At 46.7% G+C, this 23,903-nt stretch overlaps 1 protein-coding gene across 2 annotated transcripts in view; it reads left to right on the forward strand.

The window, feature by feature from the left end:
* ZBTB44 (zinc finger and BTB domain containing 44) overlaps positions 1-23,903 on the forward strand; it is a 287,794-nt gene that overhangs the window by 83,515 nt on the left and 180,376 nt on the right. For both annotated transcript variants that reach the window (XM_078681945.1, XM_078681946.1), the window contains exon 2: positions 3,275-4,325. In XM_078681945.1, coding sequence (XP_078538071.1) covers positions 3,317-4,325 — 1,009 coding nt within the window. In that variant the 5' untranslated portion in view covers positions 3,275-3,316. The remainder of the gene's footprint in view (positions 1-3,274; positions 4,326-23,903) is intronic.

A 23,903-nucleotide genomic window follows, 5' to 3' on the forward strand; every position in this document is an offset into this window, starting at 1 on the left:
ATAAACTACTGTGTTGTCAAAGGAGCGCTAAGTGAGTGATTATGATAATGGACTAATGAGTGCAAAGGTTAATCAAGAGGTACTAGAAAAGCTCGGTGGCCAAGCGAAGGATATAGTGCAGGTGATGTTACTGTGCCTAAATGGCCAATATTCAGAACTTGATTGAAGTATTAGGGAAAAATCACAGATTAGCGATGAAAACATGCCCGATGTTGGGCGAAGTGCTTTGGTGCGTTAAAAGAAGCGTGTCCGATGTGGAGCACGGTGCTTTGGTGCGTTGAAAAGAAAGTGACCTCTTCCTGCAAGAGCATGTCACTTTCTTTATAACGCACCTGAGCACTGTGCTTACTATCGTTTATGCAAGCTTTAGTTTATCGCTGTAACGCCGCAAAACATGCTTCACTTTTGCGTGAAGATGTCAACGCACTAGAGCACCATGCTCCACATCAGACACGCTTCTTTTTAACGCACCAAAGCACTTCGCCCAACATCGGGCATGTTTTCATCGCTAATCTGTGATTTCTCCTTAATACTTCAATCAAGTTCTGTATATCGACCATATAAGCACAGTAACATCACCTGCACATTATCCTTCACTTTGCCACCAAGCTTTTCTAGTACCTCTTGATTAACCGTTGCACGTGTTAGTCAATTATCATAATCATTCACTTAGCACTCCTTTGACTGCACAATAGTTTATCTTCTATTTCACTAATCGTCTAGCTAGCACATTTGTCAAACATAAGACTTTATATCTTTACATCTTAAGAATGGTATTATGGTTTCTCCCATACATCATGGCATTTTTATTTAACTTTAGAATGATCCCTGACGAGGGGGCACACACCCGAAATGCATTGGATTTTGGAAATCTAAAAAGGATGATGATGATGGCATTTTGAATATTAAACATAAATGGATTGAATTGAAGTTCATCACATAAAACTGATTGGATTGAAAATATTGACTACTGTTTTTTTTTTGTTTTTTTTTAATTCATACAAATTTCAAATCCTCTAGTGATATAGAGGTCAAGATTGTGCACGGGGGGATTCATCCCAACTTGGGTTGGACTATCGATTCAGTTTAACTACACTCTCGATCAATGAGCGATACCCCAAGAGCACATCAAGCTTTGATCACCTTCATTTAACGTAACATCCGAAGGCTGTGTACAAGCATACACTTGTAATCCATTATTAAAAGACACACCCAGGAGGACATTCTGGATGAGATTTAGCCACACTAAGCTAGGCACTTGTACCTGCAATTTCAATATGGATCTTGCCACTTCAATTCTTTATCGCTTAGTGGGAATGAGGCCAACCGGTCACTGATCAGCGAGGCCCAGCTTGTGATAGCAACAAAACTGTGGAACAATTTATGTTTGTTTTTGCCCAACCTTTCTACATTGTAGGAGACTGTGGCTAATCCCGCTGTGTCGGACTCTGGGTGTCAGGAAGTGCAAAGAGGCCCTCAGAATATTGAGGTATGATAACAACAAAGTGGTGCTTGTTGCACTAACTCGATACCTGATGGGAGTTTGGAAGGCAAGGGACAAACTGTGTACAGCACCTAAAAATATATTGTGTACTGTGTTAATCAGTGCGTAAAGTAATTATTAGCTGCCTAGCAAGTTGAGCTATCGTAAGCACGATACACACTGACTTTTGTTAACTTTAGTTATTACTGCGTTAAGAGTTTGGTCTGTCATACTTGACTCAGGGCATAGGTACCTGTGACCCCCGGAGCCTTAAATAACTAGTGTGTTGATCTGCCATCACTGATAAAGGTGTTTAGTTCTGATGAGCAATATTTTATCCTGACTCCAGATTTTTCTTAATTTTTATAATAATTGTATCTTATTATAGATGTTATTTTCATACTCGTCTTAAGATGCTTTTAGTTATTTATTATAGGAGGAATTTTTGTTTTTTGTTTATAAGAACATGGATTTTAACTGTGTATGTAATTTACATGTGCGGCCATTTTGTACTGTATATCTGACTTGATATTGATGCAATGTATAATTTTTGTGTGCTTTTTAAAGCCTTTTGCCAAAATAAAGATTTGACTGGCCGATCACTTGTATTCTCTTACATGAATGTATAGAACTGCTTTATTCCCTTTCGAAAGGAAAAATGTGAACTAACGATGCAGTTGTGACAGCCTTATGACTGAAGAATTATATATCTCACCAAAAGCAATGCGCCAATATAAGAGCTCAATGCAGGGTTCCTTGTCATACATTATTCGCAGACTTTTAAGCTATTGATAAGTGTGAAATAGTTCACCACATTTCAAGGGTGGGTTCTTCTCTAAAGTTATAGTATAGGTGTTTATAAAAATAATTCAGTAAACCAACCTCCTGTACGGGTCATTACAATGTTGTGTGTAGCCTGCAGCATTACGGACTGAAAACCCCACTGTCTGCAAATAGACATCAAATTGAGTATATCAATAGCAGTCATTTTAAGCAGTCCCTATCACGCGCCATTCCGTTTGAAACTCGAGTGTCAGTTCATTGGCGGGTTGGGAACAGGGACTTGCTGACATGTGACAAATCGGTTTAATTTTATTGGCTGAAGGAGAAACTTCAGTCTATTATGAATCTGTTCTGGTTTCTTCTCCCCTACAAATCTGGTACAATATTTATCATGGCGAATATCTTTGCCAGTGTACTGTGTGTTCTGGCAGCACGCCCTGATAGTATTCGCACTTCTTTACTTGACATTGCTGCTGGGCTCCACAAGCATTCGTCCACTTTTAGTAGTGCTCAGTATTCTCCGTTTAGTGTTTCTAGCGCCAGGTGCGGTTGGAGAGTTGTGCCATACAGTCATTGTGAAGTCCTCAAGTGATTTTCAATAACATGTTGATGCCCATACATTCCAAATACTGCTAGAGTTTTGCCATCATAGGCGAGTTTTCATGTTTTCCGGACTTAGCATAAAACAGCCATATGCACAGGACTCAAACAACTACATGATGATTGGTATTACAGGTTCTGGCGGCACACTCGTTGGCTTTTTTGGCCTGCACTTTACTTGTTACAGCTGCCATCATCTGTAAATATTCTAATACTTATAGTAGTCTGTAGGCGGGGTGTGTGGAGGATGGTGCCGCGCAGTCATTATGAATTCCTGAGAGATTGTTTTGCTAGTAGTGTGCAGGCTTACATCAGTTAATACATTATTTTAATTTCCTTTCTAGTTTTTTTTCTTTTCAAAGCTCACAGGAAATATAAGCAAGTCATCTTTTTTTCTTTCTCTTTCAGTGCACGACCAATAACATCATTGAAGCAACCTGGAAGCAAAAAATGGGATTAAAAACATTTACCCACACCTCCCCTGCCCACAGCCAGGAGATGTTGGGCAAACTCAACATGCTTCGGAACGATGGACATTTCTGTGACATCACAATCCGTGTGCAGGACAAGATCTTTATGGCACACAAGGTGGTCCTGGCTGCCTGTAGTGAGTTCTTTCGCACGCAGCTTGTTGGTAAGGCAGAAGAAAATGCACAATGTGTCTTGGACTTGCACCATGTGACAGTTACAGGCTTCATCCCCCTTTTGGAATATGCGTACACAGCAACATTATCTATTAATACCGAGAACATTATCGATGTGTTGGCTGCAGCTAGCTATATGCAAATGTTTAGTGTGGCAAGTACCTGCTCGGAGTTCATGAAGTCGAGCATTTTATGGAATACGTCAAATAACCAACAACAAGAGAAGCTGCTGGATTCTGGTCAGGATAACAATCCGAGCTGCAACTTTAGAGATGGCAGCCTCTCTCCTGTTTCCTCCGAATGCAGTGTGGCGGAGAGGACCATACCTGTTTGCAGAGAATCACGAAGAAAGCGTAAAAGTTATATTGTCATGTCTCCCGAGAGTCCACATAAGTGTAGCACACAGACTAACTCCCCTCAAGTACTGAATCCTTCCGCTGGATATTCAGAAACCAGGAGCCAGCCAGTAGACTCTTCCTTGTCTTTCCCTTGGACCTTTCCCTTTGGTATTGACCGAAGGCTTCAGTCGGAAAAGAAGCACACAGAGTCCCGGACTTCAGAATTGCCGGGTCCTTCGGAAGGGACGCGGAGGGTTACAGACTATGGGACATATGAGGGCACGAAGGCCAGTTCTCCTCTGGTTATGGAAGAAGATATCCGGGTGAAAGTAGAAAGACTTAGTGATGAGGAAGTTCACGAGGAGGTGTCTCAGCCTGTTAGTGCATCCCAGAGTTCTTTGAGTGACCAGCAGACTGTCCCCGGAAGCGAACAAGTGCAGGAAGATCTGTTGATAAGTCCACAGTCGTCTTCCATAGGTATATTAACTATTGGCGTATGATATACTTTTTTTCGTGCAGAACGAACCATCACAACAGTAATGTTTCTGTTTATGGGTTGCTTCTTAATGTATTTTTAGCACTATGATTCAAGTACCAGAATCTCTTCATAAGGATAATCTTAAAGTTTTCAATGTCATTTTCATGAAATCGTGTTATGCATACTTTTCCATATTGATGTGGATCATGTGTGATCAGATTGAATCTAACGTTCTACTTGTAAATCTTTCTTAGTTACACTTTTAACACATTATAGTCATTGGAGTGACAAAAGACCATTTTTTTAATCTAAGTCCCAGATTTGTCTACAAGAGTAGCACTAAGTGTTTCTTTATATTGTTAAAAATATTTCTCATACGTATAGGCAGATCTCAGTGTTTAAAATTCATGTTTTTTGGCAGATTACCAGTGTTCCACTAACTTTAGCTTATTGTAGAACGGACATGTTGCTGCCTTAGGACTGTCACAGAAGAACAGTCTACCTTTTCTACTGCATTTACCACTTTTGGCTGTAGTTATGATACACTCACGTGCACATGCACTGATGTCCATATCATTCCTTGTACTAGTTTTACACACTCATTCCCATTTGGTGGTAGAAATTATGGGGAGCCAGCAAAATTCTGTATCTAGCAGCTAGTCCCAGTGAGATGTGTCGACTGTGTCCCAGTTCACTTTGCCTACATGGTACACATTCAACAGTGTCCGCCTTTATCCGCTTTGCATTCAGAGCAGCAGCCAGCTGTGAGTGAGGTATTTTCAGTTCCAGCTGAGCCCAACACAAATGCTTCTCTTAAAGGGCCGTCAGCAGTCCTATAATTCAGATCTCACACTGCCTGGGAGCTACCTGAAGCATTAACATATTTATACCAATACCTTAGAGGAAACAGACACTTAGCTTGTTGTCACGGCATAGTGCTTAAGAGATCAACTATGATTTGGAGGCAGATTTTTGATTTTACAAGCTCTGTTTCTAAGAAGGTGAGATATACATGTCTGTATGAGTAATTACATTACTAACCCGAAGGAACCTTTCATTGCAGAATAATGATAGCTGGGAAAAAACAGTAAGGTTCTAAACGTATGGCTTTAAGTTTGCATGCTGTGAGCTAGATTTCAAGGATGCACCTTGTGCCCATCAGGCAGCACATGGATCTCTACACCAAATACAGCAACATACATAAAATAAAAATCTGTGGTTGTAGAAAATACCTAAACTCTCAGTGCTATTTTATGATTATTGAGGTGTGGGATTAGACTGCAATACAGCACACAATGGCCCAGCACACTAACTAAAGTTATATCTTAAATTTCCAACAGTAATAGCAATTATTATGTACAATGTTTAATACAAATCAGCGATCGCAGAATCAGTGGCGTTGTTTGCAGTGCATTCTTTATTTATTCTTCAGATAAAAAGACTGTAGCCGTAGCCAACGCGTTTTGTCCTTCACGAACTTCTTCAGGGCTACAAATAACACATATACATATATGACAATTATTATACACAAATTTACACTATTTACAGTTAAAACAACTTTACATTTAATACATTCCAACACATTTTATTATACATCATATGATTTATACAAATTTTACAAAAACACTGTGTGATGCTACACAATATCCTAAGTCAAAGTGCATTTCTATAATATTCCACAGATGCTACCGTTTTATCACAGTCTGCCCAACCATAAATAAATGTATACGGCCAGCAAACAAAGCCAAAAGATCTTTTTTGTCTTCTTTCTCAAAAGTTTGGTGGGTTTGCATAAATAATACTACAACAGCTTCTTTAAGGGTAACCCTTAGAAGGGAAGTTAGCATATCTTACCAGAAAATGTAGTTGTTTAATATTTTTAGCATATTTTTTCAGTATATCCCCAATCAGATTCAGCTTGATTTCAAATTGTCTAATATATATATATAAAAAAGGGTTAATTTTTAATTTAGTCCCTAGTCATTAAAGTGCACAAGATAAGTACATATGTAAATATAAATAGGTCCTAAGATTATAGCGCATACCTTACAAGTATTTCTTTCTTTTATTTTCATAACAAATGTGATGAGTGGCTCCTGCGCCGGATAATCAGTCCTGATTGAATATTTCAAATCCTAATGCACTGTGTAAAAGGAGAGAGAATTTTTACCAGCCGGGATTATGTGTTTCCTAGCGTCACTGTTCCTTAATTGGAGAATTTATCAATCCTTCCCATTGTTATTAGAATTCGCTGTTTTAAGGCATCCCATATCTGACATGCCTGTATTGCCCTGTGTCAATTTCCCTTAAAGCACACGAGTAGGTGCAAGGTGATTTAATTTAAAATGCATGCTAGTTGGCATTTTAACATAATATGGCCCTCAGATCTTGTAAAGAGGTAACTTGGATTCCCTTAGCTTGGGACACATTTATAAGGTCCCACTAACTTGTGTTTATAAAAATACGAGATAGAAGAAAGGTCAACCCCGGTTTGGTTCGCACACTATTACTAGTTTGCAGGAAACCCCTTCAATTTCGATAGAGCGTTAACATCGCCTCCCAATATTTTGGCTGTGCCATCTTTGAATGTCCGTTTTGTACTTAACCAGACATGAAACACTTTTATTTCTTACTTACAAGCATTACTATGACTAAGTCAAAGACTTAACTTCCAATTTAATCACTAGAAAGCGGCTTAAAATGTAATTACTACCCACAGCACCGTCCTTCAATATTACGCACAGATATACTATGGTGCCTCTGATTTAAAAGCAGCTACACAGTCCCGCTATTACTTACTTCTAGAACAGGTTTTGGGCCGACTCCATGGTGTGGCGTCCTTTGTAATCGAGTAAAGTGGACAAACCGAGCCGCCATTAAATAGCCCGTAGTTGATTACTAACGTAATGCACCTGGCTTCGAAATGGAAGGTAGTAGCGTCTACCCACATATCGACGGCGCCATATTGAAATTTCTATTTTTTAGTAAGCAGACTTGAAAGTTATCATTATTACGTATACAAAAACATAGAAACAGAGTCAAGATATAATTCTGATTTATAAAAAATTGTCCATATATTAAAAAGCGGCCCGTCCCAAATTCTATTTTTATTGCTATCAGCCGTTTCTATATTGGTTTTTATGTATATTCGTAGTAAGGACCTTCACATAGAAATATAAAATTAACGATTGTGCTTGGCAGACCCTCATTTATTACTAATTTTTATCGGGCATACACTCCCTATTAAATGCTAGCAATGGTCCACCATGCTCCGCGCTAGGAATCAGCGGTAATTCACTGCTTTTTGGCAGCGCCATTTTGAAATAACTAACATCTTGGTGCAAATTCGGATATATCCAGTGTCTGAAAACTAAATCTTGATGAAGACTTATGTTATTATTTTTTTTCAAGATATATATGTTTTTGATAATACATAAACTAAACAAATCATCAAGGATCATTTATTTTATAGTACATTTTCAAAACAAATGTACCTATTATTTCAGTTTGCGTCCCAGGAGATGAATTGCCTCATGGATTATAGTTAGGTCTGAACCATAATATTATGGAAGGAGAAAAATTGCAGAATATACATTATTTTACCACAATACAGTAAGATACACATCTTGTTTGTGGTTAGCGATTCTGCTGGTTAGAAATTGAATGTTAGAATATGTGTTATTTTTCAGCTATAAGATTTAGCCACACACCAAAGGAAAGATTATATCATCTCGGTGTGACAGGCAAGAATCAAAAAGACACCAGAGAGTAAGTAGAGGGTGACATGAGGCAGACAAATAGCTATTTAAACGCTAGTAAAAAGGAGCTGATATCCACTCTATATTTCTACAGAAAATGATGTCATTCAGTATTGGTGTTCATCCCTACAGCCGTAGTCCTCAATCGACAAATCCATCCCGCCTCAGCCTTGTTTAATGCTAGCTCTCTGTCACCACCCCTTAACGGAGCCTGTATATGTTCTAAAGCATGGAACCAGACACTTTTTTCGGATGGATGTTGTTCTTGTATATGGTCAGCCACTGGGTATCTCTCATCTTTATTATTAATAGCCCTTATGTGCTCCTTAATTCTAGTCTTTAAACATCTAATGCTACTGCCTATGTAGATTTTATTACAGGCACATCCTAATATATATACTCTGTATGTGGTGTTGCAGTTAATGAATGTCCGAAAAACATATATTTCCTGTTTGTATTGTATTTGAATTTGGGTTTTTTAAAACCAAATTTACAAGTTACACAGGAACCACATACAAAAAATCCAGCCGGTTTGTTAGGTAACCAGGATGTGATGGTTGTATCCTTTCTAGGCTCCCTCACATAACTAGGGCAGAGTATTTTTTTCAAATTTTCTCCCCTTCTGTACACAACTCTAGGTTGTTCTGAAATTGTGCCTGACGGCATCTGACAAGAGGCAATCTTGTGCCCGTTTTTACGTAGGATATTATAGAAATGGTCACTGTAGACACTATATTCTGTTATGAACAGAATTTCATCCCTTTTATTATCCCTGTCCTTATCTAGTTTTTTCACACTGGTCTTCAGAGTGGTCTCCCGATCCCCCAATAAGGCCCATGACTCAGCCTTGTCTAAGCATTCTTTCGTGTATCCTCTCTCTTTGAAATCACTTTTCAGAGTCTTAATGTGTTTATGAAAGTTCTTTTCTTCACTGCAGTTACGACGGGCTGCAGTTCTATTAACCACCTGAGATATTTTACCATTATGATGCGCTACAAATTGCTGGCAACACACAGATGTCTGCAACAGGTGCCTTAGCCCATTACGATATTTAGATTTATTTATACGTCTGTCCTTGTTGCGAATTTCGTTTGAGCAGAGTAAAAAAAAAATATATATATATATATATATATATATATATATTTATATTCGAGGCATATGAGCTGCAGATTGCACACTGAGCATAGATCGCCACCTAGTGTTGGGCCCGGATGTTTGCAGTTTGTTGTTGTCCTGAAAAGTTCTTTGGAAGTCACGAGATAGGTGACTCCTCCTTTGGACCACATTGCGCATGGGCATCGGCTCCATCCCCAGATTGGTTTTTTTCGCCATCGGGCTCGGATGTGTTTCCTGCGCTCTGGTTAGAAACCGAATTTCCTTCGGCACGCAATCCTCACCCACTTCGACGGTATTGTTTTAATCGCGCTCCAAATCTACGCGATTCATCACCTTCGAAGTCTTCGTTTCTGGTCATCGACCTAGGCCTTCGGGCCTACCTAGGCCTTACTTCTGGCTCATGGAAATGACGCCATTCAAGAAGTGCCCTCGATGTGGGTCGAAGTTTCCCCACATCGACCTACATGAGGTGTGCAACCTTTGCCTCTCACCGGAGCACGAGGCTAAAGACTGTTCCGCCTGTGCCTCCCTCCGCTCCAAGACGACGATCCGGGACCGACGAGCTCGAAGAACAATGGCCCGCTCGTCAGCTTCCATCCCCGACGACATCTTCGAAGAGGGCGTCAATGTGCCAGAACACCAGCATGCCGAAGAGAGTACCAGCTCCTCAAACGCCGAAGACTCCGATATCGAGGAAGTCCCTCCAGCTCAACGAGTCGTAAGTAAGATCGTTAACCCCAATCCTTCCTCGACACCCTCTAAAAAGGCTTCGGGCACACCCTCACCTTCGGGCCCGGGTGCACACCGAGAGACTGCTTCCCACGCCCCGCCTTCGGGCCCAGCAAAGAAGCCCATTAAGCCTTCAGTCAGCTCGGGCTCGAGCTAGCCTATCCACGGTGCCGATCCTACACCGAAGAAAAAGCCATCTTTGTCAACCACGCCGACCGTTGCTCCGACACCGAAGCACACAGCACCGAAGACTGGAAGCGACTCATCGATGCCGACACCGCGTTCGGAGGCAACTAAAAAACCGCCTAAACCTCCAGATTCACACGCTTCGAAACCGAAAAAACACCCAGACCGAAGAAACAGGTTCCGGTAAAGGACACTTCAAAAGGGCACACTTCTAAACCGAAATCAGCTACCGACTCGGTGCCGAAAAAACCTACAGAGCCGAGAACTTCGACACCGATGAATCTGCCCTGTTCAGAGGAACTTTTCACACCTGATCCTAACCAAAAAACCCTTGTCAAGGATCCTAAGACTGTTCAATTGACTCTCAGTTCCAAAAAGAGACCACTTGATGCGCCAGCACCTCCTCCAAAGAAGAGAGACATTGCAACCTCTCCATTAAGGGTGCCTTCTCCTCCACCTCCCCATACTGTTCCCCCTCCTACACCTACTCCACCTCACCATTCACCTAAACCATCCCCTGATCCACAAGATGATGGAGACACAGACTCTGATGACACAGATGGAGGCGCACATGACCCAGCAGGGACCAATAGTCCCCCTCAGTCACCTAATCCATGGGATGAGTACAACACCCCTGATGTGCCTTATGTCCCACAAGACGACATATACCCTTCTAGACCATGCCCGCCAGAGGACACTATGGGTTTTAACCTACTAGTCCAAAGAGCTGCCAATATCATGGGGTGGACTTACACACAGATGCGGTGGAGGAAGATTTCCTACTAACACTTTTGATAACACACAAAGGTCTACTGCCATTTTACCAATGTTTAAGGGTGTAATCAAACATGCAACAGAGGTTTTTAAAGACCGCGTCAGGGCTAGGGTCCTCAATCCTCGAATTGAGAAAAAATATAAAGCTGCCCCTACAGATCCAGTCTATATTAAAGGTCCAGTACCATTAGACTCTTTAGTAGTGTCTAATGCACGTAAATGTGCTAATTCTCAGACATCAGGTGAGGCCTCATCACCAGACAAGGAATCCAAGCTACTTGACGCCTCAGGCAAAAGAACAGCGTCTCAAGCAGCTAATATCTGGCGCATCGCCAACACCCAAACGTTGCTGGCCAGATATGACAGAGCTCATTATGATGAACTAGAGTCCATAATGCAGCATCTACCTGACAAATACAAAAATAGGGTCAATGAACTGATACAGGAAGGTAAAAATATTACCAACACTTTCATTCGCTGTGCCCTAGATGCGGCAGATACCGCCTCAAGAGCAATTAATACCAGCACCCTCCTACGTAGACATGCTTGGCTACGTATCTCAGGTATCTGAAAGAAACATGTTAGTATTAGATTCCTTACCTTAGAATAACCCCAGGCGTCAGTCTGGATCCGGAAACTTTTGCGTAGCAGTACCCCTGCGCGTCGGTAGGCGTCGTCTGCAGGCGTCCCCTGCGGGTCCGTCGTCGGCGTCGTGCGCCGTGATGACGTCGCTGGAGTATATAGACGCCGCCTCCGCGCGCTGACGTCAGTTCTTCTTTTTTCCGCGCCAGTTAGCGCAGATCCGAGAAGTGCAGTACTCCGGTCTTTTGACCAAAGTTTTTGAATCTTTAATAATTGTTACGGTGCCGGTAGGATGCCCGGTTTTAAGAACTGTGACGGTTGTGACCGCACCATGTCAGTCACGGATCATCACCGACTCTGCCTCCAGTGTCTGGGCCCCGACCACGCCGTGGACGACTGTGTCGATTGCCGGGCCCTGACGAGTAAAGCTAGGCGGGAGCGGTCCCGCAATCCACTCGAACTGCGGGTTTCGGACCCACGTCGAGAGCGGTCCCGGTCCGGCCGGAGGTCGAGGGAGCGGTCGAGGGAGCGGTCGCGGAGCCATCACGAGCGCTCCGGAAGTCGTCACCATTCCTCTGGTTCCTCAGGTAGGAGACACAAGAAGTCGGGGCGTCGTCATCGTACCCCCGACTCCCCCTGACGCGCGCGCGATGCGGCCGGGGGTTCGGGTGGCCCCACCCCCGCGGCTCCGCGTGAGTCGCCGGCGCGGCCTGCTCCATACCCTGCGGTCCCTGGGCAAGGCGCGTGAGGAGATAGAGGAGTTCCTTATGGCCATGAGGGCACTGTCTCCTCCGACGGGGCCTACGGCGCCTTCGGGCCCTGTGCTCCCGTCCGGGGGTCCTAGCGGTTCGGGTGTTCCTGCCTCGACACCGTCAGGTGCTCCGACGCCGCCGACGGCTCCGACCCCGGCGCCGCAGGGACCCTCAGGGTCGACGCCGGCTGGTCTACCGGCCTCTCCGGCGCCTGTTCCATCGGGGTTGCCGCCCCCGCGCGGCGCCGGTGCTCCGACGCCGCCACCGCGCGGCGCCGGTGCTCCGGGGCCAGATCCGGGGGGCGCCGTCCCCATGACCTCTCCGACTCCGGACGCGGAGTCGGACCGGCGTCGCCCGACGCCGAGTCCGACGCTGATGGGGCCTGTGGACCCCGAGGAGCCGGTCTACATTGTTGACTCCGAATATGGGGAAGATGTAGAATATGGAGAGGTTTGGGAGGGGTCTGAGGACCCTCTGTCACGTGAGTGTCAGTACAATGTGGACTGGACAGGTGATTTGGGTGACGCCAGTGGTCTGGACGACTCTCCTAACCCTGGTTTTGTCTCGCCTCCTACTGTGGCTTCGGAGGCTGGGGCTGCTTATTCAGTGGTGTTGATGAGGGCTGCCAAGGCCTTACACCTTGAGCTCCCCGTCGCGGTCGTGAGGCCTAACATCCTCACTGAGGTCTTCAAACCGCAGTCATGCCCACAGGAGCCTCTGCTGCCGTTCAACGAAGCCTTGACAGACGTTCTTTTGGGCACGTGGTCCAGGCCCGCTTCAGGTTCGCCTGTTGATAGGAACGTGGCCAGACGCCACCGTCCGTGTCCGGACGACCCCAAGTTCCTGTCCACCCATCCCACCCCTGAGAGTCAGGTGATCCAGGCCTCGACCTCCCAGACCGCATTCCCGTCGGCCCCGCCCGACCGGGAATCCAAGAGGTACGACCAATATGGAAAGAAGGTCTTCTCGTCCCTGAGTCTGGGACTGCGGTCTTGCAACACTGCATGCCTCTTGGGCCGCTACACCCACTCTCTGTGGGATACGGTCGCGGAGTTGCTGCCAGAATGCCCGCAGGAGGTACGGGCAAAGCTCGGCAAGGCTATGATTGAAGGCCGAGATGCAGCAAGATACTCCATCAGGTGTGGTCTTGATACGACCGACTCGCTGGGCAGAGCGATGTCCACGACGGTGGCGATTCGTCGCCACGCCTGGCTGAGATCCGCCAACTTTTCGGCAGATGTCCAAAATACTTTGATGGACATGCCGTTCGATGGCAGTCGCCTGTTTGGCGACAAGGCGGACCACGCGCTGGAGCGCTTCAAGGACTCCAGGGTCACGGCCAAGTCCTTGGGTCTCTCGACCCAGCGCCAGCAAACGGGTTCGTTTTGCTCCTTTCGTGGCCACGGAAGGGGCGGTCCCACACGTGATGCCAGCCACGCACCGCAGAACACTTCTCAACGCGGTGGCGGCCGTGGATTCCGCCGTGGAGGCGGTCGGGGACAACGGCGAGGTCAGACCACACCTCCCCCCGCAGCATCAGCCTCCAAATCCTCCTAGTCCGTGCTTTCAGGCCCATGTGACGCCAGTGGGTGGCAGGGTTCGCCATCACCACTCCCGCTGGCGCTCTATCACATCGGACAGGTGGGTGCTGCAGCTCGTCCGAAGGGGCTACTCCCTCCCCTTCGAGACCTCTCCTCCAGCCATGCCCCGCAGAACCACCGTGTGTCGGGGGACCACTTGACACTTCTGCAGGAGGAAGTTACGGCCCTCTTGGCCAAGGGGGCCATCGAGCGCGTTCCTGGGCCAGAAGTAGGGCGTGGTTGCTATTCCCACTACTTTCTGGTACCCAAGAAGGACAAGGGGGGCCTCCGTCCTATCTTGGATCTACGGAACGTCAACGGCTTCCTCCGGAAGGAGAAGTTCAAGATGTTGACTTTGGCTCAGGTCTTGGCTGCTCTAGACCCACAAGACTGGATGGTGGCGTTGGACTTGCAGGATGCGTATTTTCACATCCCCGTCCTGCCGGCCCACCGGCGTTACCTGCGGTTCACGGTAGGCCACGAGCACTTTCAGTTTATCGTGCTCCCATTCGGCCTTACCAGCGCCCCACGGGTGTTCACGAAAGTGATGGCGGTGGTCGCAGCTCATCTGCGCCGGTTAGGGGTTTCAGTCTTCCCCTACCTCGACGACTGGTTGTTGAAGGCGGGCTCGCCCCAGACAGTCGTCCACCACCTTCAGATGACGGCAGACCTCCTGCACGAGCTGGGGTTTTCCATCAATGTGTCGAAATCACACCTGTGTCCCTCTCAAAAGCTCCTTTTCATCGGAGCGGTTCTCGACTCGGCGCAGTTTCGGGTTTATCCTCCGGAACGGCGGATCCGGGATATCCAGGCTTTGATTCCCATCTTTCAGCCGTTATCCCGGGTTTCGGTCAGGTTGACGCTGCGGCTGCTGGGGCTGATGGCTTCCTGCATCCTTCTGGTGCATCACGCCCGGTGGCGGATGCAGGCTCTTCAGTGGGACCTGAAGTTTCAGTGGGCCCAGCATCAAGGCAACCTATCCGACCATGTCCTGATCTCGGAGGGCACTGCGAGCCAGTTGCAGTGGTGGCTTACGGACCGCGATTGGGTCAGAGGCAGATGCCTCTCCCTTCCCCAACCGGAGCACGTGGTTGTGACGGACGCGTCCCTCCAGGGCTGGGGAGGCCACTTGGGAGAGGCGGAGATCAGAGGTATCTGGTCTCCGGCGGAATCCCGGCTCCACATCAACATGTTGGAGCTGCGGGCGATTCGCCTAGCACTGAAGGCATTCCTCCCCTTTGTCAACGGGAGTGTAGTGCAGGTGTTCACGGACAACACCACCGCCATGTGGTATTGCAACAAGCAGGGCGGAGTGGGGTCGTGGACCCTTTGCCAGGAGGCTCTGCGTCTCTGGCAATGGCTGGAACGTCAGGGCGTGACTGACGGTTCAACACCTGGCAGGTTCTCTGAACGCCAGGGCGGACGAACTCAGCCGTCGGTGCTCGGTGGATCACGAATGGCGTCTGAACTCGGACGTGGCGAAAGGCCTCTTTCTGCAATGGGGAGAGCCTTGGTTAGATCTGTTCGCCACAGAAGAGAACGCGCAATGTCATCAGTTCTGCGCGTTGGAGTTTCCAAGACGGCACTCGCTCGGCGACGCCTTTCGGCGCGAGTGGAGCTGCGGTCTGTTGTACGCCTTTCCGCCTATACCACTTCTGCCCAGAGTGCTGAAGAAGATCAGGCGCGACTGGCCCAAGTTATCCTTGTGGCTCCGGACTGGGCTCGAAGGTACTGGTATCCCGAGCTACTCAGCATGTCAGTCGGTCCCTCGATCCGCCTGCCCCTTCGGGAGGACCTTCTGTCGCAGCAGCAGGGGACGGTCCTCCACCCGAATCTGTCCAGTCTCCACCTCCATGCGTGGAGATTGAGCGGCGACAGTTGAGGCCATTTGACTTGCCTCCTGAGGTTTGTGATGTGATTCTGGCAGCCAGGCGTCCCTCCACAAAGTCGGTATACGCCTGCCGGTGGAACAGATTTGTGGCATGGTGCACAGCAAAGGCTGTGGACCCTCTCTCTGCCCCTCTTTCCGAGGTTCTCCTCTTTCTTCTCTCTCTTGCCCAGCAGGGCTCTGCTCTGGGCACTATCAAGGGCTACCTTTCTGCCCTTTCGGCCTTTCTAAGGCTGCCTGATCAACCTTCTTTGTTCAAGTCCCCTATTGTAACGAGATTCTTGAAGGGCATCACGCACATGTATCCACCTGTTCCGTTCGTGATGCCTCAGTGGGACTTGAATCTGGTTCTGACATTCTTGATGTGCGCTCCCTTTGAGCCACGTCATTCCTGTCCTCTCCGTCTCCTGACTTTAAAGACGGCCTTCCTGGTTGCCATCACCTCTGCCAGGAGAGTGAGTGAGCTCCAGGCTCTTTCTGTCAAACCTCCTTTCATGTCCATTCATCCAGACAAGGTGGTTCTGAGAACTAGACCTTCTTTCCTGCCCAAAGTAGTATCTGCTTTTCACATCGGGCAGTCCATCACCTTACCCTCCTTCTTCCCGCCTCCGCATCCTTCAAAGGATGAAGAGCGGCTCCATCGTCTGGACCCAAAACGAGCGCTTTCATTTTATATGGATCGCACACGCCAGTTCCGGGTGGATGACCAACTGTTTGTTGGCTACGTGGGTGCGAAGAAGGGACGGGCGGTACATAAACGGACCATCTGTCGGTGGGTCGTTCTGTGCATCAAAGCGTGCTACTCTTTGGCTCGGAAGGAGCCTCCTGTTGGGCTGAGGGCCCATTCCACTCGGGCCACGGCGGCTACTACTGCCCTGGGCCGGGGAGTCCCTTTGCAGGACATTTGCCAGGCGGCTACGTGGGCCTCGCTGCACACCTTTGCGAGGCACTACTGCCTGGACAGTCAAGTCCGGAGGGATGGCTTCTTTGGCCGTTCGGTTCTCCAGGACTTTCTGGTGTAGGTTTGTATTGGTTCGCAGACCCACCACCGGGGTTGGTATTGCTGGGGTATCTATTCTAAGGTAAGGAATCTAAAACTAACCTGTTTCTTTCAGATGAACAAGTTACTTACCTTCGGTAACGATATATCTGTAAGAAACAGTAGTTAGTATTAGATTCCTTACCGCCCCGCCCATCCTCCCCGTTCTGCGAACTGATACCTAGGGTTAAGGACATCCCTTTCAGGGCCCTAGTTTCAAATGGCACCAGTGTTGGTTCTCACATGGCTCTGCGTGTTCTGGCGCGGAAAAGCTATGTACAAAGAACTGACGTCAGCGCGCGGAGGCGGCGTCTATATACTCCAGCGACGTCATCACGGCGCACGGCGCCGACGACGGACGCGGAGCCGCAGGGGACGCCTGCAGACGACGCCTACCGACGCGCAGGGGTACTGCTACGCAAAAGTTTCCGGATCCAGACTGACGCCTGGGGTTATTCTAAGGTAAGGAATCTAATACTAACTACTGTTTCTTACAGATATATCGTTACCGAAGGTAAGTAACTTGTTCTTTAAACCTAAGGTACAAAACTTCATCCTTAATCAGCCATTTGATGAGACACATTTATTCGGCCCAAATGTTGACGTGTCTGTAGAAAGGATGAAAAAAGACACCGATACAGCAAAATCTATGGAAGCCTTGCAACAGCAAGCTCCCAGATGTTCTTTTCGTCGCTCATCATACAGAGGCAACACTAGAGGCTACTCCTCCGAAAGTCCCTCCATCTCTTACAAAACCCCTAGCCAATCCACATTCACTAAGGGCTACCAAAGAGGGGGTTACAGGGGTAACAACAACACCAACAAAGGCAGAGGCAAAAACCAACAACTCCCTGCTCTGCCTCTACACCTACCTAATGACTTTCCTCCCCTTCCCCCCCCCAACATTCCACTCCTGTGGGGGGAAGACTGCAACAATTCCTTCCTGCCTGGACCAACATCACATCAGACAGGTGCGTGAGCCAAATTATTCAATCAGGTTACTGTCTAGAACTAACATCTACCCGCCCCAAACATACCACCCAAACAGCGTCCAATGTCACAAGAACATCTAGCACTGTTAAATCAAGAAGTAGAATCCCTGATACAAAAAAGTGCAATAGAACTAGTTCCTCCGCGCCAACAAAACAAAGGGGTTTACTCTATATTTTCTGATTCCAAAAAAGGACTGCTCTCTAAGGCCTATTCTAGACCTCAGACCGCTAAACACATACATACAGTCACCCAGGCGCTCGTCACCAGCCGACTGGACTACGGAAACGCCCTCTACGCCGGAACCACAGCCAAGCTACAGAAAAGACTCCAGCACATCCAGAACGCCTCCGCCCGACTCATCCTGGATGTCCCCCGACGCCGCCACATCTCCAGCCACCTGAGGAACCTGCACTGGCTCCCCGTCGACAAGAGGATCACGTTCCCGCTCCTCATCCACGCACACAAGTCTATCCACGACCTGGGCCCCAAGTACCTCAACGACCGCCTGACCTTCTACACGCCCACCCTCCAGCTACAGTCCACCAGCCTCGCCCTCGCAGCCGTACCACGCATCCGAAGAGCCACCGCCGGAGGAAGATCCTTTTCTTACCTGGCTGCCAAGACTTGGAACTCCCTCCCCATCCACCTTCGGCTGACCCAGGACCATCTCGCCTTCAGGAAACAACTCAAGACCTGGCTGTTCGAGCAGTAGCATACCCCTCCCCCCAAGCGCCTTGAGACCCTCCCGGGTGAGTAGTGCGCTATACAAATGGCATGATTGATTGATTGATTGACAGTCAGACCATTTTCACATGGTCACACTGCAACAAGTCCTTCCGCTTCTATCGCAAAACGACTTCCATGCTACTTTAGATCTCAAGGACGCATACTTCCACATTCCCATTCGCAAGGCTCACAGGAAGTATCTCAGATTTGTAATAGACGGACAGCACTAACAATTCAAAGTACTCCCATTCGGAGTCACAACAGCCCCAAGAGTTTTAACCAAGTGCTTAGTGGTGGCAGCGCATTTACGAAACCAACACATTCATGTCTTCCCGTACCTCGACGACTGGCTCATAAAAGCTAGCTCATTCAACCAATGCGTGGAACACACTCATGCCACAATACAACTGCTTCACGACTTGGGGTTCACAATAAACCACGCCAAGTCCCATCTACAACCATCCAAAGTACAACAGTACCTCGGTGCCACAATAAACACCTCAAAAGCGCTTGCCTATCCCACCCCAGCAAGGATAGCCAGCATACAAACTCTTCTAACAAGGTTTCAGCTACAACACTCCCTTCCAGCAAGAGTGTTCATGCAACTCATAGGGATGATGGCCTCTTGCATTTTCATAGTGCCCCATGCAAGACTTCAAATGCGTCCGCTACAAGAATGCTTATCACGTCAGTGGAGCCAGGCTCAAGGTCAATTGACAGACCTAGTGTTGGTAGACGGTCGGACTCATCGCTCTCTGCAGTGGTGGAACACCAAAAACCTTTCCAAGGGACGACCGTTCCTAGAGCCAGTTCCTCAGATAATCTTAACTGCGGACGCATCGCTCTCTGGCTGGGGAGCCCACCTACTGCAACACACCATGCAAGGCAGGTGGACACCACAACAAAAGCTACTCCACATCAATCACCTGGAGTTACTAGCGATATTCCTAGCACTAAAAGCTTTCCAAAAGCAGGTATCAAACAAAGCTGTGTTAGTCCGTACAGACAACATGACAGCCATGTATTACATACAGAAGCAGGGAGGCGCACACTCCCTGCAACTATCTCAACTAGCACAGGACATATGGCGGTGGGCTATACCTCAAAATATATTCCTTCTAGCCCAGCATGTTCCAGGAGTACAAAATACTATAGCGGATCTGTTAAGTCGACAAACTCAACAGACCCACGAGTGGGAACTTCATATGCAAGTTCTTCAGCCATTCTTTCAGATGTGGGGACAACCTCAGATAGACGTATTTGCCACCACGAAAACGCCAAATGCCCAAGCTTCGCCGCCATATATCCACACCCACTGTCCAAAGGCAATGCAATATAGATGAACTGGTCAAACAGATTTGCGTACGCTTTTCCACCTCTACCACTCATGCCACTAGTAGTACGCAAACTACAGCAGCATTCTCTGACCCTCATCCTAGTTGCTCCAACGTGAGCCAGACAGCCATGGTACACCACACTGCTACAACTGTCGGTAGTACCGCACCAAAAATTACACCTGTCTCCACACCTCTTAACGCAGAACCGTGGAGAGATCAGACACCCGGACCCAGCTCAGCTCAACCTTGCAATCGGGCTCCTGAAATCCTAGAATTTGGATATTTGAACCTTCCTCCAGACTGCATGAATGTCATAAAAGAAACTAGATGTCTATTCAACACATCATAGGATACTTACTGCATCTCCAAAGATGCAACTTAGCCTATACGTCTATTAGACTACATCTTGCTGCAATAGCTGCATATCTGCAAAACAGACAACATCTATCTCTATTCAGAGTGCATGCCTTTAAAGCCTTTATGGAAGGCCTTAAAAGAATAATTCCTCCCAGAGTACCACCTTCACCTGTGTGGAATTTAAACGTTGTTCTCACACTGTTAATGGGGCCTCCCTTCGAACCCTTACACAAATGTGAACTACAATTTTTAACATGGAAAGTTGCGTTCCTAGTAGCTATTACCTCTCTGCGGAGAGTTAATGAACTACAAGCACTAACCATTCAAGAACCCTTTTTGCAAATGCATCACAATAAGGTAGTTCTGCGTATCAATCCAAAATTCTTACGCAAAGTCATTTCTCCCTTCCATCTCAATCAATCTGCGGAACTGCCCGTTTTCTTCTCGCAACCACAGACAGTACCAGAAAGAGCTCTTCACACATTAGATGTCAAAAGAGCATTGCTATACTACATAGAGAGGACATAACCCTTTCGTAAGACAAAACAACTTTTTGTGTCTTTCTCACCACCACACAAAGGTAATCCCATTTCAAAATCTGGGATAGCTAGATGGATTGTCAAATGCATACAGATTTGTTACCACAAAGCTAAAAGTATGTTATCTGTTCCTCCTAAAGCCCACTCTACAAGAAAAATAGGGGCTTCAATGGTATTTTTAGGGAACATTCCTCTAGCTGACATCTGCAGAGCAGCTACATGGTCTACACCACACACATTCACAAAACACTATTGTGTAGTTGTTTAAACCAAGCAACAAGCTAATGTGGGCCAGGCTGTTCTCAAAACATTATTCCAAACTACTGCAACAGATGGGGGTGGTCTCCGCTAGGGATGGGCACTGCTATAAAATCTGTGCACAGTGTGCAATCTGCAGCTCATATGCCTCGAACGGAAAATGCTACTTACTTATGCATCTGTTCTTTGCATGTAGAGCTGCAGAGTTGCACACGCCCACCCGCCTCCCCGGCTACTTTTGTCTGTTCCAGTATTATCTTAATTAGATGCAAATTACATGGGCATCCTTCCTTTTCTTGCAAAGCTCCATCATTTCCCTAATGGCGAAAAACAATCTGGGGATGGAGCCGATGCCCATGCGCAATGTGGTCCAAAGGAGGAGTCGCCTATCTCGTGACTTCCAAAGAACTTTTCAGGACAACAACAAACTGCAAACATACGGGCCCAACACTAGGTCAGACTCCACGATGTGACTGCACTCCTCTTGACCCCACATCCTTTCTGCTGCTTCTACTTGACCCCCAATGATGGGATCTAGAGTATTGTTTTCTGTTTCTAGTACTGATTTATTTGATTTTTTTATTGAGAAGATTCTCACTAGGTTTGAATGTTACGTAGTTGTTTGCGATTAAGTGCACATAACTCACTACATGTTGGTCAGTCAGTGACTTATCGTTGCTGGAGCTCAAGGACTCCCTCTGGAGGGGAGACTTCTGAGGAATCAGAACGGTCTGTGTATGATATTGTACTATATTCGTCTTGCTAGTGTCAGGTTGTTGTACAGTTGCACTCAGTGGAAAGTGTATTACCTCAGTCTATTTTCAACTGAGTGATGCTTTGAGTATTTGTTGCTGCAAGCCCGGATGGTCCGGGGGGTCATGTGGAGTGCGCACTGAATAGAGCTGACAAGCATTATAGTAACGTGCCATCTGCAGAACTAACCCATCTCATTGATTTCTTCATAAAGGATGCTATCTTTGTAGTGCTTCCAAGTCAGACGACACCTCTTTTAAAAGTCTAAAATGTGCAAACATCATGTGAATGTTACACTTTGAGTTGCCTTGTCATCTATGGACATACAAACGAGTTAGGTAGCACAAGAGGATCTATACAGGATAGTTCTGTTTTAATAGGTTGATCTATTTACTTTTCAGTTGTCACTTTTTGCAAAACGCATATTTTCTTGATGTCCTATTCATACAAATGTCCTGTTTTTTCTGGTTATTTTGTTGGGAAATTTATTTGCCATTATGAATGTGTTCTTTATTTAGTAAACAGACAGTTGTGTGCCCCCCTTCTGGAAATATCCACAGTATTATGGAATACCAAAGCATACTGCATACAATGCTGTATTGCAGAAATAAAAAACTATCGTTCTTTCTTTCCTTGGAAATCATATTTTTTTGTTTCAGCAGAGTTGTGCCATAGCATTGCACACTTGACTTGGTGGTTACAGTTAAGAAGGAGCTCTATAGTTCCCCTTTTCTGACATCGTTCTTTCTGGTCCCCTTTTGAGTTCCACATTGCTTTAAGTTGTTGAATCGTGATAGCCTCTGGAGTAATCAACACGGATCGCCCTGTTCCCCAGTTGAAGACCTTTCATTCGTGTTTCTTCCATACATTGATAAAAGTTGGTTTCATCTTGAAAATAAGGGTCATAAATGGTGCTAAGATTTTTTTTTTTTTGCAGAGTTTTATATAGCGAGAACTAGACCCGAACCGAATCAGGTATCAGAGCGCTTTACATAGCACCAGTTACGTTACATGAGGACACACTCATCTTAGGCACGGGGAGATTAAGTGATTTGCCCAGAATCACAGGAGGTTTTTGGCGTCGTTACCGAGACTCTAACCCAGATTCCGAGGTCGAGCGCCTTAGCCGTTAGGCCAACCCCTCTCCCCTAAGATTACTTTTGGCGAGACCATTGAGATCTTTGAAACAGTTTGAAAGGGGGACTGAATGTTTAAAGTGTTCATAAATGACGCTTCTTTCCATGTTCAATTACAACCTACTGAATGGTAGCACTGTGTTTTTAGTAGGATTAGCTCCCTACTTTTCAGGTCAAACTCACTTGCGTATCCTCTCCTTTTAGAAGTTGTAGTGGCAGTAGTAGTATTAGTACTAGAGTGGCGGGTGGCATTTCAGAATATTGCGTGTACCTGTATTCTTGTATCTGATGTGTCTTTGCACCTGCAGCACACCTTGTAATGCATGCAAACATTCATTTCACTTTGTGCCAGCCCGGGGCTTTATAGAACCAGATTTCCATTTGCCACTCTTTTAGAAGGCACACACTTCCATTTTGCAGACTGAAGTTCATTGATAAGCAGTTTTCTTTTCATCGGAGTTTGAAGCTTGATCAGCCTAGCTCACAGATACCTCCTGTTCTGAATCTTGAAAGATTCAACCTTGTTTTATGTCATGTCACCACAGTTTGTTAGAAAAGTAATTTGAGAGGAGCGAAAGGAGAATACCCTACTCTGCTTTGTCATTAGTAAGTAACTGCCCCTACAGCACCATGCTGGGCTAACTGTTGGTGGGTTGTAGAGCTATACGTTTAACCCCTACACTCAATGAATCAGGGTCTTGTATATCGCAGCTACTCACCTGTGAGGGTCTCAAGCCGCTGTGGGACTGGGTGGAGGATAATTTGAAGAGCCAGGTCTTGGGGTCCTTCCTGAATTTGGTCAGTGACGTGGATTGCTTGAGTTGGAGGGGCAGGGTGTTCCAGGTCTTGGCTGCGAGATAGGAGAACAACCTTCCTCCAATTCTGGTCTAGTGGATACTGGGGACCGAGGAAAGGGTGAGTTGGAAGGATCGAAGTTGTCTGGTGGCTACATTGAATGTGAGGCGTTGGTTCCAGTATGCTGACCCTTCGTTGTGTAGAGCTTTCGTTGTGTAGAGCGTTATAGGCATGAGTGAGGAACTTAAAATGATTCTCTTGTTGACTGGGAACCAGTGG

This window comes from Lissotriton helveticus, chromosome 3_1, assembly GCF_964261635.1.
Source record: "Lissotriton helveticus chromosome 3_1, aLisHel1.1, whole genome shotgun sequence".
Classification (NCBI taxonomy): domain Eukaryota; kingdom Metazoa; phylum Chordata; class Amphibia; order Caudata; family Salamandridae; genus Lissotriton; species Lissotriton helveticus.